Source organism: Aulonocara stuartgranti (assembly GCF_965226115.1).
Source record: "Aulonocara stuartgranti genome assembly, chromosome: 13".
In the NCBI taxonomy this organism is placed as follows: Eukaryota; Metazoa; Chordata; class Actinopteri; order Cichliformes; family Cichlidae; genus Aulonocara; species Aulonocara stuartgranti.
Window position 1 is genome coordinate 22,035,967 of NC_138949.1, and position 18,019 is coordinate 22,053,985.

Consider the following 18,019-nt stretch of genomic DNA (forward strand, 5'->3'; position numbering starts at 1 on the left):
AAAGGATTTGGCTAAAAGGCACCTAACTCTAAGCACTGGCTCTACATTTTATTGGCAGTTATATGCATGCACTGTGCTGCTTTGCATTGTTAAGTATTGTGTGCGAGGTGCTGCCTCCCAAGGGGACTGCTGATGCAAATTATCTTAACTCCAAGTATAGCTCATCACTTATCACGCTTACCCTGATATATGTGTGGTAGCTCACTAAAAATTTAAAAGTATAAATACTCTAAACAACCTCCCTCCATCTAGGCATCCTTTCATTAATGATCTTTGTCACTGCTTTCTTGAATTTCAGGTGTAAAATATCAACTCTCTTAGCTTCTTTGGGATTTTAAGGACAAGAGGTAGGGTCAAAAATCAGGAGAGGAGAAGTCACTTCATCCACCAAGCTGTGACGAGATGGCTCTAATCGACAAGCATAAAGTGAAACGCCAGCGGCTGGACAGAATCTGTGAGGGTGAGTGTGGCGAACTTCTTCATTCTCTGTTTCTGTGTGTTTACATTTGAAATGCTGGCTATACATTCAAATATTGATTTTTATTTTGTTTTAGGTTGCAGGCGTTCTTGTGACTTTGAGTGGGCACATATAACTTTTGAGTTTGTCTGAGTAATTCACTCTGAAGTTTCCACAAGTATTTAAGCTTTTTAGCCCGCTGCTACAAAATTCAGTGAAAAAGCCAGCGGGATCGTTTGCATAAGTGTGTTTGTGTGTGTCAAAAGGGAGCCTTGGGACCCGCCGAGGCTCCAAACTTCATCTTTGAAGGATGTCTAGCCCAGAAAAAAATGTGTGTGTGTGTTTGGGTTGATGGCTGAGGCTTGAGTTCGATGTTTCCACATTGCTGGAAGAATGAAGTAGGGAGACTGTAATAAAGCGAAGCACTCCTCAGAGCCCTGGGATTTGGTGGAGTTGGAGTTGATTTGTGTGTTTAAGATGGAGAGAAGCACAAAACAAGAAACTTTTCTTTTCTGCATTTTGTCTTTTGTTTTTTACCGAACAATCAACAGGCATCTGTCCAAACTCATCAGCTGCACCAACACTTTAGTGCCATACTCAGCACTTTGTCTTAGATCTACAAGCCATCGAGATAAATTTAGCACACAAAAAAAGTGTGTTTAAAAGCTAAATTACAAGCTCATTAATTCATGATTTATTTGAAAAAATGCGGGGATCTTACACCTCAACAACCTCGACAGTCAGATAAAACAAGCCTTGTGAATAATTTACAGGTTTATCGATTTATTGTTTAATCAAAGTAACTGATATTTATAATAATGATTAGCTGCACCTCCTTGCTGTTTATTTATTACCCCTGAGAATTCCTAGATGTTTACCAGTGGCGTTTAAAGTATGAATGCAAATGTCCAGCATAACATTAACATAACATAACATTCTTTAACCTGCCAGCTCCCTGGTATAATGCAGGGTGAGGAATATAGCCTCAAAATTATACCATGATATTTCAAGGAAATTTGCAATAGTGGCATCTCTGAACAACACTTTATCTGTGACTGCAGCTTGCAGCCAGCAGCATTTATTAGTGTGAACAAAGTGAAGGATATTTTCCATCCTTCTTTTCCAGTAAGCTTGTGTCGTTGATGACAAACTACCTCATTTGTTGTGGTTCTAGGAGCAGCAGCATTATAGACAAGGGTGATATAGCATAAGTTAAATGTAAGCAGACAAAGTAGCCTTGGCAGTTTTCCCTGGACATTTTCAGTAAAAGTATAAATAACTGCTTAACACTTTAACAATAACAATAACTAATGTTACTTGTAATTCTTGTAATTCTTCAAGAGCTTGCACCATATTGTCACATAATAAAACTTAAAGTGGAAAATATTTTCTGCCTGGGATGTTGTGCCTTGGGTTGATCTTTTTAACAAGTTATTCTCTTCTTCTTCCTGCACATCATCACCTGCTAGTGTCTGCTAATATAGTGTTTTTGACTGAATCCTGAAACAGGATTATTTTTTTTGTGTGGAAATTTTGCAAAGTATTTGTTGGCTTTGTTGGAGGTTAGATTCATTTTTAGGGACTGAATCATCTATGGAGGCTGACTCGCTGCTCTCTCGCTCTCAGACATCTCTGGGCTTGGGTCATTGTGCATGTTTGGGAATGTAAATGCATGGTGTTGTTATATCATTGATATCATGATGGGACACTTATCTATCCCATAAATGTTTTTTATGTCTGTATAGTGGTGGATGTTAAGATATGGCACATCCCCAGTACAGAGTCCAGGGGATGACTGGCTCTGTGTTAAAATAGCACAGGTGAAATCATAGTAAGCGAGTGGGCTGCATGCGTCCTACAAGAGAGCAGACCCTCGGCTAAATCAAAGAGTGTTTCCAGTAGTGAGAACACGTCTGCCTCTCTGTACTACATGTGAAAAAGTGCAAATTTGACAATGTCCAGACCTGATTTTTCTAAACTCAGCTGGAATTAATCTGAGAAAAAGAGCTGGACAGTCTGAATTGGACTGTCTATCAAATGAATGTAGTCTTGCAGTCAATGAAAATTGTCTTTATTAAAGCTGCCAAAAACTATAAGCAAATATTTTTTGCATGCAAAAAAAAAAAAAAAAAGTAATTTTAGTAATTTGCATGATATTATGGTATTCTTGGACACCTTCAACACATCACATATAAACTTACTTTATTATTTCTAAGAAGAAAAAACCCACTAAGATTGGGAAACACTACTTAATAGATTTCTTAATGAATCCTTGATGCTCTCAGTTTCCACCCTCACAATGAGATCCACATGTGGCATCTCAAACCTCTCCAAACCACCAACCCTGCATGGAAACACATTTCCCCTCCTCTTTTTTTTTTAATGGAGAGTAATTACAGTGTGCTGTCTGTGGAGGCAATATCTTAAACAAATCCAAATCCAGTTTATTTATATAGCACGTTTAAAAACAAAAAGTTTGCCCAAAGTGCTGTACAGAAACACAGGGTAAAACACAAGATACAACCACTGACACTCACATAAAACATAATAAAACACATAAAAACCATATCAACTCAAGCCAGTCTGAACGCTATCGAAAAAAGGTGTGTTTTCAAAAGCATTTTAAAAACAGGAAACGAAGATGCCTGTCTAATATTTAGAGGCAGCGTATTCCAAAGTTTTGGGGCCATAACTGAAAAGGCTCGTTCTCCTCTACATTTAAGCCTTGATTTTGGGACAACCAACAGCAGCTGGTCAGCTGATCTGAGGGTCCGTGAAGGAATATAAGGTTGAAGTAACTCGGAAAGGTATGGGGGAGCAAGACCATTAAGGCATTTATAAACCAGTGTTAGGACTTTGAAATTAATTCTGTGATGAACAGGAAGCCAATGAAGAGAAGACAGGATAGGTGTTACATGTTCATAGCTGTGGGTACCAGTTAAGAGGCGGGCAGCAGCATTTTGAATGAGCTGAAGACGAGCAAGAGATCGTTGGCTGACTCCAAAAAACAGTGCATTACAGTAGCCAAGCTGTGTTGAAATAAAGGCATGTATTACCTTCTCCATGTCACGTCTTGACAAAACTGGCTTCAGCTTAGCTATTTGCCTCAGCTGGAAAAAGCTTTTTTGCAACACCGAACTAATATGCTTGTCCAATTTAAAATCTGAGTCCATAATGACTCCCAAGTTTGTCACATGCTGCTTGATATAAGACCCTAGCCAACCACAATTTACAAGCGGGCTGCATGAAATATTATTAGGTCTAAATACAATCACCTCCGTTTTACTCTCATTGAAACTCAAAAAGTTCAGAGCCATCCAAGCTTTGATATCTTCAAGGCAGTTCAAAAGGATTTGGATGGAGCCTGGGCCATTTGGTGCTAAAGGCAAATAAATTTGGCAGTCGTCTGCGTAGCAGTGATAGGATATTTCGTGTTTTATAAAAATAGACCCCAAAGGGAGCAGGTATAATGAAAAAAGAAGAGGGCCAAGGATTGAGCCCTGGGGCACCCCACAAGGAAGGGGGGCTGAGGTGGACTCAAAATTTTCAACTTTAACACTCAACGTTCTGCCACTCAAATATGAGCGAAGCCAATCCAGTGCTGCAGCTTTAATGCCAACCAGGTGTTCCAAACGAGAGATAAGAATATTGTGGTCAACAGTGTCAAACGCTGGAGTAAGATCTAAAAGCACAAGGATCACGGAACTTCCACAATCAGTAGCTGAAAAGAGATCGTTAAAAACACTTAAAAGTGCTGTTTCAGTGGAGTGTAGATGCTTAAAACCAGACTGAAAAATCTCTATGATGCCATTAGCATCAAGAAACGTATTCAGTTGGGTAAAAACTATTTTTTCCAATAACTTTGAAAGGAATGGAAGTCTTGAAATAGGTCTAAAATTTGAGCAAACTAAAGGGTCAAGGCCATTTTTTTTAAAATAAAGGGCTAACAATTGCATGTTTAAAACCATCAGGAACCACACTGGAAGTAATACTGCTATTTATAATAGCAAGGACTGAGGTTCCAATTGAAGGGAAAACCTCTTTAAAGAGCCATGCAGGGATCACATCCACGGGAGAACCAGAAGGTTTAATTTGACTAACCATCTCGTTAAGAAGTGTAATTGAGATGGGTTCAAACTGGTATAAGGCAGCTTAACAGGGACTAAACGTGGATGGGTCATATGTAGGAGGTACTATTGCTGACCTGATGGACTCAACCTTGTTTACAAAAAAAGAAAGAAACTGATTACATCTATTAGCAGAGCCTTCCGGGTGGCAGACTGGGGCACATTTAAAATAGAACTGATGGTCTTATAAAGTGCGTGGGGATTATGACAATTTGATGCAATCACCTGAGAAAAATGGCTGTTTTTCTCATTTTTCACTGTATTTTGATAGCATTTCCAACAGTCCTTTAACGTTTCAAAAGAAACCTGCAATTTGTCCTCCTTCCACTTTCGCTCTGCTCTCCTGCATTGACGTCTGACCGCTCAGGTGGCTTCATTTAACCAGGGCTGGGGAATACATTCAGGGCGCCTGGTTTTTAATGGGGCCATAATGTTTAGGGTCTCAATACAGGTTCCAGACTAAGTCCTAAACTAATTTCAGGGTCAATAAAAGCATTTTTTTCTATAAAAGTTGAGGAGAAGAGAGCAGCAGTGGAAGAATTAAATATTCGACAGCACCTGGGTGGAGCACGAGCTTTAAACTCATGCACAAGAGAAATGTCAAATAAAACAGGTTTGTGATCAGAAAACATGGAATCTCCAATTTCCAAATTAAAAACAGATAAACCGCATGATAACACCAGGTCAAGAGTGTGCCCCTGCTGGTGTGTGGGGCCCCACCACACACCCCCATCGCCCGATTGAGGCCGGGGAGCAATTTGACCGAACCTACTCCCCCCTGCGAACTGGGGCGAGACTCGGCCCAAAACATCGGCGCCCCCAGCCCCTGGCCAGGCGACGGCGAAGCTGGTCCGGAGGTCGCCCGCGTAGCAAGCGGACACGGCCCCACAGGCATGGCCGTGAGCTCCTGCTCACAGGCGGCTGGGCAGACGTCAGGTGCTGCGCCTCTGCCTCCAGTAGGCACAGCCCCTTTTGGTCCTCGTCCACCTCTGGGTGGAGCAGCTCCTCTTCCTCCGGCCGGTGCAGACCATCGCGCGCCTCGTCCACTGCCTCCAGTTGGAGTGCCGCTCCCGGCTGAAGCAGCACTTCTCGCAGCAGCTCCTCTACCTCCGGCAGGTGTAGACCCTCGCGTGCCTCGTCCGCCGCCTCCGACTGGAGCGGCTCCTCCACCAATTCCGGCAGGAACAGCCCTTCACCCGGCTGCTCTTCCTCCTCCGGCCGGAGCGGACCGCTGCTCCTCTCGTCTACCACCTCCAGTTGCTGAAGTGCCTTACGTGGCTCCTCCACTGCTTCACCACCGTCGGAACACCCCTGTGGGGGGTGGTGCCCAGGCCCAGAGCAGCGCCGCCAGATCCCCAATCCTTTTCAGGTGGCGCTCGGTCTGGTCCCGCAGCTCTTCCTGCTGGCGACGCACCTCCGCCGCCTGCTCCCGCTGGATAGCCGCTGTCTCAGCCATCATCTGGGACAGCTCTTCCCTTCCCTGGCTCTGTTGTGGGCCCGTCGTGCCGCCTCCTGGGTTTCGGCACCAATGTGGCGAGAATAAGGCACGGCGGGACCACGGAGTAGGCAGCACGGTGGCACGGTGGTTAGCACTGTTGCCGCACAGCAAGAAGGTCCTGAGTTCAATTCCACCATCAGGCCGGGGTCTTTCTGTGTGGAGTTTGCATGTTCTCCCCGTGTTTGCGTGGGTTCTCTCCGGGTACTCCGGCTTCCTCCCACCGTCCAAAGACATGCAGCTTGTGGGGATAGGTTAATTGATTAATCCAAATTGCCACTAGGTGTGAATGTGCGAGTGAATGTGAGTGTGAATGGTTGTCTGTCCCTATGTGTTAGCCCTGCGACAGACTGGCGACCTGTCCAGGGTGTACCCCGCCTTTCGCCCTATGACAGCTGGGATAGGCTCCAGCGCCCCCCGCGACCCTGAAAAGGATAAGCGGAAGCGAATGGATGGATGGATGGATGGATGGGACCATGGAGTATCATTTAGAGCCATTTTTATTCACATCTCACCACAACACAACCCCAACCCCTGAGTCCCCGTGTTTTAACATGGCGGGCGTGATTGTGGATGCCGTGCAGGTGCGTCCGCACGGCACCGCAGACCACGCCCCACCACAGTCATTTAAAAAGTCTTTGTTAAACTTTGGTGGTCGGTAGATTACTGCACACACAATCGGTTGAAAACATCCCAGTTCAAACATCAAAAGTTAAAAACTGGAGGGGGGAACCGGTACATGGAGTTGCTTGCAATTAAAGTTACTTTTAAAAACTGTCAATATTCCTCCTCCTCTACCTGATATCCTTGGAGCATTTAAAAATGAGCAGTCGGAGGGCAATATTTCAGAAATGAAGCTAGACTCACCAATTTTCATCCATGTCTCAGTCACAAAAAGGAGATCCAATCCATTTGAAGAAAAGAAATCGTTTATGACAAACGTTTTACTTGCTATGGACCGGGCATTTATTAAAGCCATCCTCATTGGAGCTGGAGTCTGGGCAGAAGTTGTCTGTGAAGCCCAAATCAAATCAAATCAAATCAAATCACTTTTTATTGTCACATCACATGTGCAGGCACACTGGCACAGCACATGCGAGTGAAATTCTTGTGTGCGAGCCCCACAAGCAACAGAGATGTGCAAACACAACAACACAAACGAGCAAAATACAAGAATGGCCAACCTGAAACTAATAAATATATGTACAATATATAATAGTGTATGCATTTCTGGATGTGTATACTAAATATTTTCCTACGTGTGTGTGTGTGTGTGTGTGTGTGTGTGTGTGTGTGTGTGTGTGTGTGTGTATACACATTTTTACAAATTAAATAGTAAAAAAATAAAATAAAATAATAATAATAATAATAATAATAAAATATATAAAATATACAGAGTTGAATATGTGCAAAACAAGTGGCATTTATATACAGTGTGGAGTGCATAATGTTGAAGTTCCAGTAGTGAAGCTGAGGTGTCTATGACGTGTTCAGCAGTCTGATGGCCTGATGGAAAAAGCTGTCTCTCAGTCTGCTGGTACGGGACCGGATGCTGCAGAACCTCCTTCCTGATGGAAGCAGTCTGAACAGTTTATGGCTGGGGTGACTGGAGTCCTTGATGATCCTCCCCGCTTTCCTCAGGCACCGCTTCCTGTAGATGTCTTGGAGGGAGGGAAGCTCACCTCCAATTATCCGTTCAGAGCACCGAACTACTCGCTGGAGAGCTTTGCAGTTGTAGGCGGTGCTGTTGCCATACCAGGTGGTGATGCATCCAGTGAGGATGCTCTCAATGGCACAGTGATAGAAGGTCCTGAGGATGTGGGGGCTCATGCCGAATCTTTTCAGTCTCCTGAGAAAGAAGAGGCGCTGCTGGGCCTTCTTCACTGTTTTGTTTGTGTGTACTGACCACGTAAGATCCTCAGCCAGGTGTACGCCAAGGAACCGGAAGCTGCTCACTCTCTCCACAGCAGCGCCGTTGATGGTGATGGGGGTGTGTACTTCTCTGCACCTCCGGAAGTCCACTATCAACTCCTTTGTCTTTGCGACGTTGAGGGTGAGATGGTTGTCTTGACACCAGTGGGTCAGGGCGCTGACCTCCTCCCTGTAAGCCGTCTCATCACCGTTGGTGATAAGACCCACCACTGTAGTGTCGTCCGCAAACTTCACAATGATGTTGGAGCTGTTAGTGGCTGTGCAGTCGTAGGTGTAGAGTGAGTACAGGAGAGGGCTCAGTACACACCCCTGTGGAGCACCAGTGTTCAGTGTGATGGGGGATGAGGTGATGCTGCCCAGTCTGACCACCTGGCGTCTGTCAGACAGGAAGCTAAGGATCCAGCTGCAGAGGGAGCTGCTCAGTCCTAGATCCTGCAGTTTCCTGTCCAGCTTCGAGGGAACGATGGTATTGAATGCTGAGCTGTAATCTACAAACAGCATCCTCACATATGTGTCTCTCTTCTCCAGGTGTGACAGGGCAGTGTGTAGTGTCAGGGCTATGGCATCATCAGTGGACCTGTTGTGGCGGTATGCAAACTGTAGAGGGTCCAGTGAGTCGGGTAGTGCAGAGCAGATGAAGTCCCTGACCAGCTTCTCGAAGCATTTGCTTACGATGGGGGTCAGGGCTACAGGTCGCCAATCGTTCAATGAGGAGATGGTGGAGGATTTGGGTACAGGGACGATGGTGGCCATTTTGAAGCAGGCTGGGACTACAGACAGAGAGAGGGAACACTCCAGCCAGCTGAGCCGCGCATGACCTGAGGACGCGGCCGGGAATCCCGTCCGGACCAGTAGCTTTGCGTGCGTTCACCTTCCTGAAGCACTTCCGCACATCCTCCTCAGACACAGTGTGCGCACTGACGTCATCCGCGGTGCGCACACTGTCCGGTCTCATGGTGTTCGCTGTGTCGAATCTAGCGTAGAATACGTTTAGATCCTCACACAGAGAGGCCGTGGTCTGCGGTGTGCTGGTTTTCCCTCTAAAGTCTGTGATCGTGTTTAGTCCCTGCCACATACTCCGAGGGTTGTCAAACTGTTGTTCCACCCTGTCCCTGTACTCACGTTTGGCTGCTTTGATCGTCTTCCGGAGTTGGTAATGTGCGTGTTTGTAGTCCGATGTGTTCGCGGAGGCAAAGGCGGTGTTCCGTGCCGCCAGTGCCGCGCGAACATCTCCGTTAATCCAGGGTTTTTGATTTGGGAAGGATTTGACTGTTCTGGATGGGACGACATCTTCCACGCATTTCCTGATAAATCCACAGACTGAGTCTGTGTATTCATCAATGTCTCTGGCGGCCACGTGAAACATTTCCCAGTCCGCGTGATCAAAACAGTCCCGCAGCGCAGACTCCGATTGGTCCGTCCAACAGTGCACCGCCCTCCGGGTTGGAGCTTCCTGTTTCAGCTTCTGCCTGTAGGCGGGCAGGAGCAGGATGGAGCAGTGATCTGATTGGCCGAATGGGGCGCAGGGGAGGGCTTTGTACGCATCCCGGAAAGAGGTGTAACAGTGGTCGAGTTGCCGGTTTCCACGTGTGTTGAAAAGGATGTGTTGATGGAGTTTTGGTGAGACTTTCTTCAGGTTTCCCTTATTAAAGTCTCCGGCTGTGATAAACGCCGCCTCTGGGTGTGCGGTTTCCTCGCTGCTGATCGCGCTGTACAGTTCCCTGAGTGCACGGTCAGTGTCGGCTTGTGGGGGAATGTAAACAGCCGTAATAATCACTGCTGTAAATTCCCTCGGTAGCCAGAATGGCCGGCACTTAATCATCAGGTACTCCAGGTCCGGTGAGCAGAAGGATTTGACCGGGTGCACGTTCGCATAATCACACCAGCTGTTGTTGATCATGAAACACACACCACCGCCTCTGCTTTTCCCAGTAAGATCCTGTGACCTGTCCGCGCGGTGCACAGAGAACCCCGGCAGTTGTATTGCGGAGTCCGGTACTTTGTCCGATAGCCAGGTTTCTGTGAGGCAGATCACGCAGCAGTCCCGCATCTCTCGCTGGAATGAGATCCGTGCCCGAAGCTCGCACAGCTTGTTCTCCAGAGACTGCATATTAGCCAGTAATAAACTGGGTAACGGTGGTCTGTAAGTGCGCCGTCTCAGTCGAACCAGAACGCCAGATCTTCTCCCTCTGCGTCGGCGTTTGCGGCCTCCAGGGCCAGAGAACAAAGGCGTCTCAGGTGAGATGAATGGGGGGTCTGCAAACGGAGCGTCCGTGTTGCAAAACTTGAACTCCGGAAAGTTATAAGAAAGACCGTCTTTTATGTCCAGTAAGGTTTGTCGGTCGTACACAAGGAGACAAGTGCTGCTCGTGAAAAAATAAAGGAAAAGTAAAATTAAACACAGAAGAAAGCCGTTGCTTGGGGGAGCTCGCGACGAGGCTGCCATACTCGGCGCCATCTTGATCACTCAAGTTAATGGGCACAAATTCACAAAGTTTATTCCACGGCGCCCAAGACGTGAAAAACACCAGCGAGCAGGCACACGTCCACTCAAGCCTACGACAGGAACCAGACAAGGAGCAACATGATTCAGGAGACGCCTTGGGATGCGATGGAACAGACTATAATCCACTGGAGCAGCCGCTAGAGAAAAAGTAAGGCAAGCTTTAAGCTTCACTAGCTGATCGGCTCGTTTACTGCGGCATCTGCGACGATGCGTTGAAGCAGGAAGCGCTCCGCATAGCAGGTAAGCAGGAACATCAGCCAGAGATGGGGGATACCCTGTTGTTTGTCCTTGCTGATTTGTCAGAAACTATTGAAGATCCAAAAGTTTTTGGCGTTCATATACCAGTCGCGAGTTGATTTGGGTGGCACAAATTGTAAAAAACAAAACAAACAAACACAAAATTGACAGAGACAGACGGTGAGCCGCACACACCGGCACCATCTTTGTTCAATATATAACAGTGTTGTGTGAGCTGCCTTGTTTGTTCCACAGTGTCAGCAGTGTCCATATCTGCACTACTTATCAACAATGAAGTCACTGCCAAAGATGAAGGGGGACTTTTTTTTTTCTACTGCAGTTAGTCATCACAGCTGCTCTTAAAAAAATCTGTAGAAGAGGGTGATTCACATCAGGGAAGTTAAAAGATCAGAGGGTGGTGAATCACGCTGCTTTCACGGTAGCATTAAATCTACTGAACCATATAAAAAGAGTATTTTAAAACCAGAGGCATGGGGTGTTCTACACCATAATGTCAAAGCCACCCACTATTATCTATAAACAGAGTGGTGGGACTGAGGCGTGAAATAGAAATCAAAGTTCATATCATGTGTATTGACAAAAATAAGAACGTTATGGAGTGATTGTGATTGTGTTGTTGTCGTGGGCTGCACTTGGCGAGACGGCAAGAGGAGCTTCTGTAATCTCCATTTATCTTCTGAGGATAACTGTGTCAATCCAATACTTGTTTCACAGCAGAGCGCATTGATTACATCTTTACTCATTGTGATGAGTGGCTAACTGAGCTGCGCCTGCGGCCTAAATCGAATTCGAAACGGCTGATCAAGTGTGGCTGTTTACTCCCATCAAAGGTAGTCACGGTGCTGGAATGTAGAATTTACTGGAACGGTGAGTGTTTTTCTGTTGAAGATATCCGATGTGATTCATCGTCCAAAGATATTCGCATCGCAGTATAGAACAAATACTCGGATTTGAGATTTTGAAAACAGATGCTGTTCGGCTTTTTGCCTGATGAAGCACTTCTGACGGTTAATCAATAATCAGTTTGGGCTTTCCCGCAAGAAGTTGTCTTAGGAAAGTTGGTAAACTTCCCAGAACTGGAAACAATGTTGTCATTTGTTCAGTTGTATCAGTGGACAAAAGGCACTCATTAGATGCATGAAACAGCACCACTGCCCTTTTCCCTAATGCTTCAATTTATTAAGATTTAGAGCTTAAATGACCAGGTGTTTGGGGCAGCACAGTGGTGTGGTGGTTAGCACTGTCACCTCACAGCAGATTTGTATACACCAGTCTGCTGGGGCCTTTTGTGCCTACTTAGATTCCCTCTGGGTACTCCAGCTTTCTCCCCAGCAGCGACATGCATGTTAGGTTAATTGGTGATTCTGCATTGGCTCTAGGTGTGAATGTGAGCATAAATGGTTGTCTCTCTGTGCTAGCACTATGATAGGCCCTGGCTGTTGCCTTATTATAGCTGGGATAAGCTCCAGCAGACCCGTGACCCTGATTTGGATAATCAGAAAAAGACCCGTGTTGATGCAGTAATCAAAAGACTGCACATTGAACAATGCTGAAATTCATGACTTTTAGTGACATGACAGATTAAAATAAGTCACCAATTCCTCAGGAAGTCTTGTCAAGCATATTTTACGATGTCTTTATTTATTTTATTTTATTTTTTATGAGACTGTCTCATTGGTTCTCTTCTTTTGTGTGTCTTCTGTCCTGTCTTCTTCCCCCTACCCCAGCTCTTTGGTGCAGATGCCTGGTCCCACAGGAGGTTTCTTCCTGTTAAAACGGAGTTTTTCTTTCCCATTGTCACCAGGGGCTTACTCACAGGGGGCTTTCTGATTGTTGGGCTTTTCTCTGTATTACTGTAGGGTCTTTGCCTTTCAATCAAAAGCGCCCTAAGGTGACAGTTGTTGTGATTTTGCACCATATATTAACTGTGACAGCGGTGATCAATAATCTCTTGCAGTCGATTGTGCTCTTGTTTTGAAAGTTCAACCACAGCACTTTCTGTATCCTATTTCTCTACTGGGAAGCTCTTCAGGCTATTATTGTGAGACTCATCTTGCAGTCCGACAAACTTCACGACCCGTTTCAGACTGCAGGTGACGGTACTCTTTGATTTGCTCTCTTTTCTGGGAACTGGAGGGTCACTCCAACCAGGACGTGCAGCTAGTTGAGAACTGGTTCTTGTGCTGCTACAGTGTTATCCTACTGATGCTGCAGAGCAGCAGAAGGAGTACCCTCACAAACTTCATTTTAATGAGGTGCACTTTGAGTCAGTTCAAGTGATGAGAAACATACATTTAGTATGATTTATGCATGTATTAAAAAACAAATCATGGGTAGCACAGGCCTCCTGCTGAAGCGACAGCTTTCATTGACTTAGGCCACTGGGGACTGGACTGAGATAGTGTGAGGGCCGGTTCCAGCCCCCGAGCTTGTACTGTACTGTATCCCCCCTTGTATGAACTACGTAATGAATCTGTAGTTGTTGGGAGTTAAACAACAACAGAATCAAATTAATTTGGTGCACATGTATGACAATACTTTTAAAAACTGCACCAACCAACTACTGACTAATCAGCTAATTGTGTCGACATAGAGGGAGTTTATTAAACTTATTAATCCATCATGAAAGTGAGTCCTATTTGATTACAGAGATGTTTCCGCTTGTTTCTCTTTTGTTTAGTTTTGATATCAGCTTCTAAAATTTATATAGTGCAAATGTTCCTCCTCTTTGTGGGTTTGATAAAGTGCCAAGAAGAGTGTAACCGCAATAAGGGAACTATGGCAAACATCTGTTGTGAGCATCAGTTCCCATACTCTGTCATTCCCCCTCCTTTTTCTAACTCTCTCCTCTCTCTGTCTCCTTCTGTCTGCTCCATCTGTGTACCCAGCATGCATTGGCTTGGGCAGCAATGCAAGTTGTTGCCATTGCTATTTAGCCAGAGCTAACTGACTGATCCAGGCAGAGACGGGGTGTGAATGGCGCTGCGATGTGAACTAGGTCGCAGCGACAGCATGTTCCTGAATGTTGATTTACAAGTTGAGAATCTGTGCTTGGACGCAAACACCACAAGGTGGGGTAGTGGAATTTGTCATGGCGACTCCAAGTGCTTTAGCTGGCAGTTAAATAAATATGTTAATGCCTGATAATGCATCTTGTTTTGTCATGTGTACAACGGGGAGAAATGTTTTAACAGAGAGTAGTAAATAATGTGGCCAGTCAAGCCGCTACACTGTAAAATTTTGCCCGTGAATTATTCATCTCCTCGCATTTAACGGACCTGCACGCTTTTTCATTATAACCAAACGCTTCAAATTAAACAGAGAGGACAAGCAGGGACGTAGTGGGGGAAAAAAGGGTGGAGTTGTCCTGATGTCATCCCCCCCCCCCCCCCCCCCCCCCCCCCCCACACACACACACACACCCCAGAGGGGGAGGGGGTGAGGTGCATGGGGCCTCTGTATCCTGAGCTTTTTAGCACACTCGGGGCTCTGCTACATATACCTTTTTGCTTTTAACCCTCCCTTGCCCCCCATTATCCACCCTACTCTCTCCATACTCTGGCATCCAGCTCTTGTGTGAAGTCATCGGAGTGGTGTCTGGGTCAGAGCTCCCCCCGCCACCATCCCACCACCCTGCCTTCAGGCTTGTTCCAGGCTCCTCACCAAAATCCACGACCCCTTTATAGGCTTTATGGAGAGCATAACTGAGCGAGGGGAGCAGAAAAGCAAAGATACAACAGTGTTATATTTGGAGGGAAAAACACTGTCATGTGTGATTTTGTTGTTATTGTCATTAGCATGTGACTTTGCTTGTTTGTTTTCTTACGTCTAGTGCCTCTATTTGGCTTTGTTTATGCTGGCATACAGCACTTTTGTTAAAAGTTGGAAATGGGCTCCTGGAAGAAATCAAATGCACTCCTCAGCTACGACAAGGAGTATTTAATGACTTGTGGCTTCCTTGGATCAGGCTAGGGACTGGATGAAGGATGGGCTGGAGAGGTGGGATGATGGGATGCACGCAATGGAGATGGATTATGTGTAGAGGGATCACAGTGTAACATAGCTGACATAGAGGAAATTCTGGAGAATTTGCGGGCTTCTGCTGCTGTGTGTGTATATGTAGCAGCAAAAATGGAAAGAATTGTGTGTCACTTATGAATTTTGCCCTGTGTATGATTGTCATTTAGATAAGTACCAGCTTCATTGTCATCTACCTCCATTTTACTGTCCATTCATTCCCCATGGAGTTGCCTTTAGAGACAAATAATCCCACTGGAATCACATATAAGCCAGTCATGTACATAATGTCTGTTAAGGCTGCATTGCAATTCATCTGACAGCATTATTCTTTGCAGCAGTGTTGGCATTGTAATCCCATTTCCAGTTAGTGCCTCCTGCCTCGCGCTCATGCATAAGTCAATGTGTGTTTAACATTCGAATCATGCCTTTGGTACGTGGCGTGTCACACTCTAGGAGACAGTTGTTTTTTATTCCTGTTATATTCACTTTGAGTTAGCGTGTGATTCCTATTCATGTATGCACACTAGACCAAGGCCAAGGCTTTAGCAGCAGTCTGCGCATGTGAATGAAAAGGAGCATTAATGAAGCACCGTGGCCACTGCTGTCTGTGCTGCATGTCAGAAGAAGAGCAGAGCAGGGTCAAAAAGCTGAGTGGGGATATGGGATTGCTCAAGCCAAATATCTGTGTGTGCGTGTGGAGAGACCTCAGATTTCTAAATCTGCTTGTTGCATGTAAACCTTCTGATTTGACATTTGGTAAAGCATGCAAACATTTTGCATGATAAGACCATGTGGACACATAAAGTGACCCACGTCTGGTTGTCCCGCTGGCTTAGCTGCAATGTTTGAGAGGGCTGAGTGACAGAGAGTTGAAGCATGTTTATTAAACAATGGCGTTCGTATTGTGCAATGGATTAGCCATAGGTCTAGCAATTGCACACCATTCATGTAAATTGCTTCTTAATGCGTTTCTCTTTAATACTGAGAAAAGTGCACTCTTCTGATTCTTAAAAAGTAAAACCAGAGAAAACATAGAGAAGTATTTTCTGTAATCTATTAATGCCATAACTGCATTTTCACTCCAGGTTCATTTACTTGAGGCTTCTATACGTTTTAGAGCTTTTGAATTTTTAACCAGTCAAATCTTATTCAGTCTAGGGTCTCTATAAGCTTCTGCTGGGGTGGTATTATATTTGTTCTAAAAATCCTCGGCTTAATTCCTTAATCCTGCTGTTACGGGAAATCTGGCGTTGTGTGCACAGTCGGGGAAGTATGGCAAATGTTGGAACATTAAAATTTGACAGTCAGACATTGTTTAGTTTGAAGCAAACAGAACGCCGTGATTTGCTTTCCTGTTAGGATTAGCTCCGCAAACCCTGAGCACACACCTCTGCTCCCGTCTCTCTATTTGAAGTTGACTTTATGGGCATGAGTGATCTGCTCTGCTGTACTGAGTCGCTCGAGAACCAGGGCAGAAAAAGTAATGAGAGGAGCGGATGAGGTTAGGGAAGGAAGTCGGTCTTTACTACCCTGCTGCCCTTGACACAAATGTGGATATATTAATGAATATACTGACAGAGAGCTAGCGATATTTCTTTTTCCAGCTCTAAGCAGCATTATTCAGTTCTCAATAAAGACTGTCAGCCTTGCGATGATGGTTGTAGGCAAGCGTCTCAATTAGGAATGATATGTGTGAAGTCTGACTTTTGGAAATGAATAATCATTTTGGATTATGACAGCATGGAAAGTTGCTTCTGTGTTGTCCAAGTTTAACATTAAACACAGAAAATACTGCGTGTCTTCAGGTGGTGAATGACACCCGTAGATTGAATGAATGTAACCCCCCCACCCCCCCATTGGTTAATAAATTCAAAATGGGATTCAAAAGTGACCCCCCCCCCCCCCCCCCCCCCATTCCTCTGCTTTGATTTAATAATTCATCTTTACAGTCTGTTTTAGATCTTTGTGATGGTTCACTCGTGCCTCCTCTCCTTCCCTTTTAATTTCCTTTCTCACATGAAGCAGGCTAGCAGTTCAGAAAAGCTCTCAGAAAACAGCCAAAAAGTCTCCCTCTTTGGTCTCTTCCTTCTTTTAATTACACAACTCCGATTAAGCAAAATATTGGTGCCAATGAGTATTCAGGAGTTTTCCATTAACACCGATATTAACCAAGGCTTTGGTCTTATATATTACCACACCCTCGCTGTCTCTGAGAGGGAATTTCAGATGGACACTTCCTCATCTTACATGTGTTTTCATGCATTAATAAACAAGATCCAGATCAGGATCGGGTTTCAGCCACAACGGCATGAAGTAAGACCTGCAGAAAGCTGGGTAAGTACACCTTTAGAGCCACACAATGAAAATCACCTTTTTTAATTGAAATGATAAATGTATCCAGTTAATTACAACTTAATGAATGTCTCTTGGATGATACATAGCACAGTTTGTTTTCTTTTCATACGCCTCCTTGTTTGAACAAATTGAAATGAGATTGTGTTTTGGTGCTCTTGCTCAGCGAAGGTTGTAGGTGCATTGGGATTAACTGCTGTTACAAAAAGATCCCTCCCTCCCCCTTCACACACATATGTGCACACACTCGTATCCCCCTCCCCGGTGTTTTAGTTTTCTCTGCAAAGGGGCAAATCCAGATTACAGAGCCTCCCTAAGTGAAGGAGATCAGAGGAGATTTGTGAAAGAGGGGGAAGGTGCTGTATTTTACTGACAGTAAGATGCATATAGATAGAACTGTAATATAAATGGCCAGATTAAATTATACTGAGGGTCTGTACAAAGTGACGTATTTCACTCATTCATTTTGAGGCCAGATGTTGCGTGTGGATTTCATCATGCATTCTGCAATCACAATTTTCATTGTCCTGCATTTTACGTACAGACAGCAGGTCTGACTGATCCCAAATCAAAGAGAGTGAGGCACTGTCAGTAAGCACCACAGAGCCATCAAGGACATTTCACAGAGAGTTGGGCAGCAGTTGCGTGGTGGCTCTGCTGCAAGCATGGGGCCTGGAGGATTAGTGTCCAATCAGAGTGGATTTGATGTTTACTGACAGCACATGGGACTTAGCTGGGAGACCTGTATTTCATTTGTTTTCAATGAAGCTGTACGTCTTGCCTGGCCTCCCCTCCCCTCGCCATCACTCGGCCAAACTACGTTCTGAGACCTGTTGACGGCAGCGCATCAGCAGCAGCTTCAGGTAGGTGTC

General features: G+C 45.2%; 1 protein-coding gene across 2 annotated transcripts in view; it reads left to right on the forward strand.

The window, feature by feature from the left end:
- ctbp2a (C-terminal binding protein 2a) overlaps positions 1-18,019 on the forward strand; it is an 86,981-nt gene that overhangs the window by 24,270 nt on the left and 44,692 nt on the right. Inside the window, exon 2 of one of the 2 annotated variants that reach the window (XM_082557349.1) lies at positions 299-460. In XM_082557349.1, coding sequence (XP_082413475.1) covers positions 403-460 — 58 coding nt within the window. In that variant the 5' untranslated portion in view covers positions 299-402. Of the gene's footprint in view, positions 1-298; positions 461-17,506; positions 18,011-18,019 lie in introns of those variants that run through there. The other variant, XM_082557346.1, reaches the window with a different exon arrangement.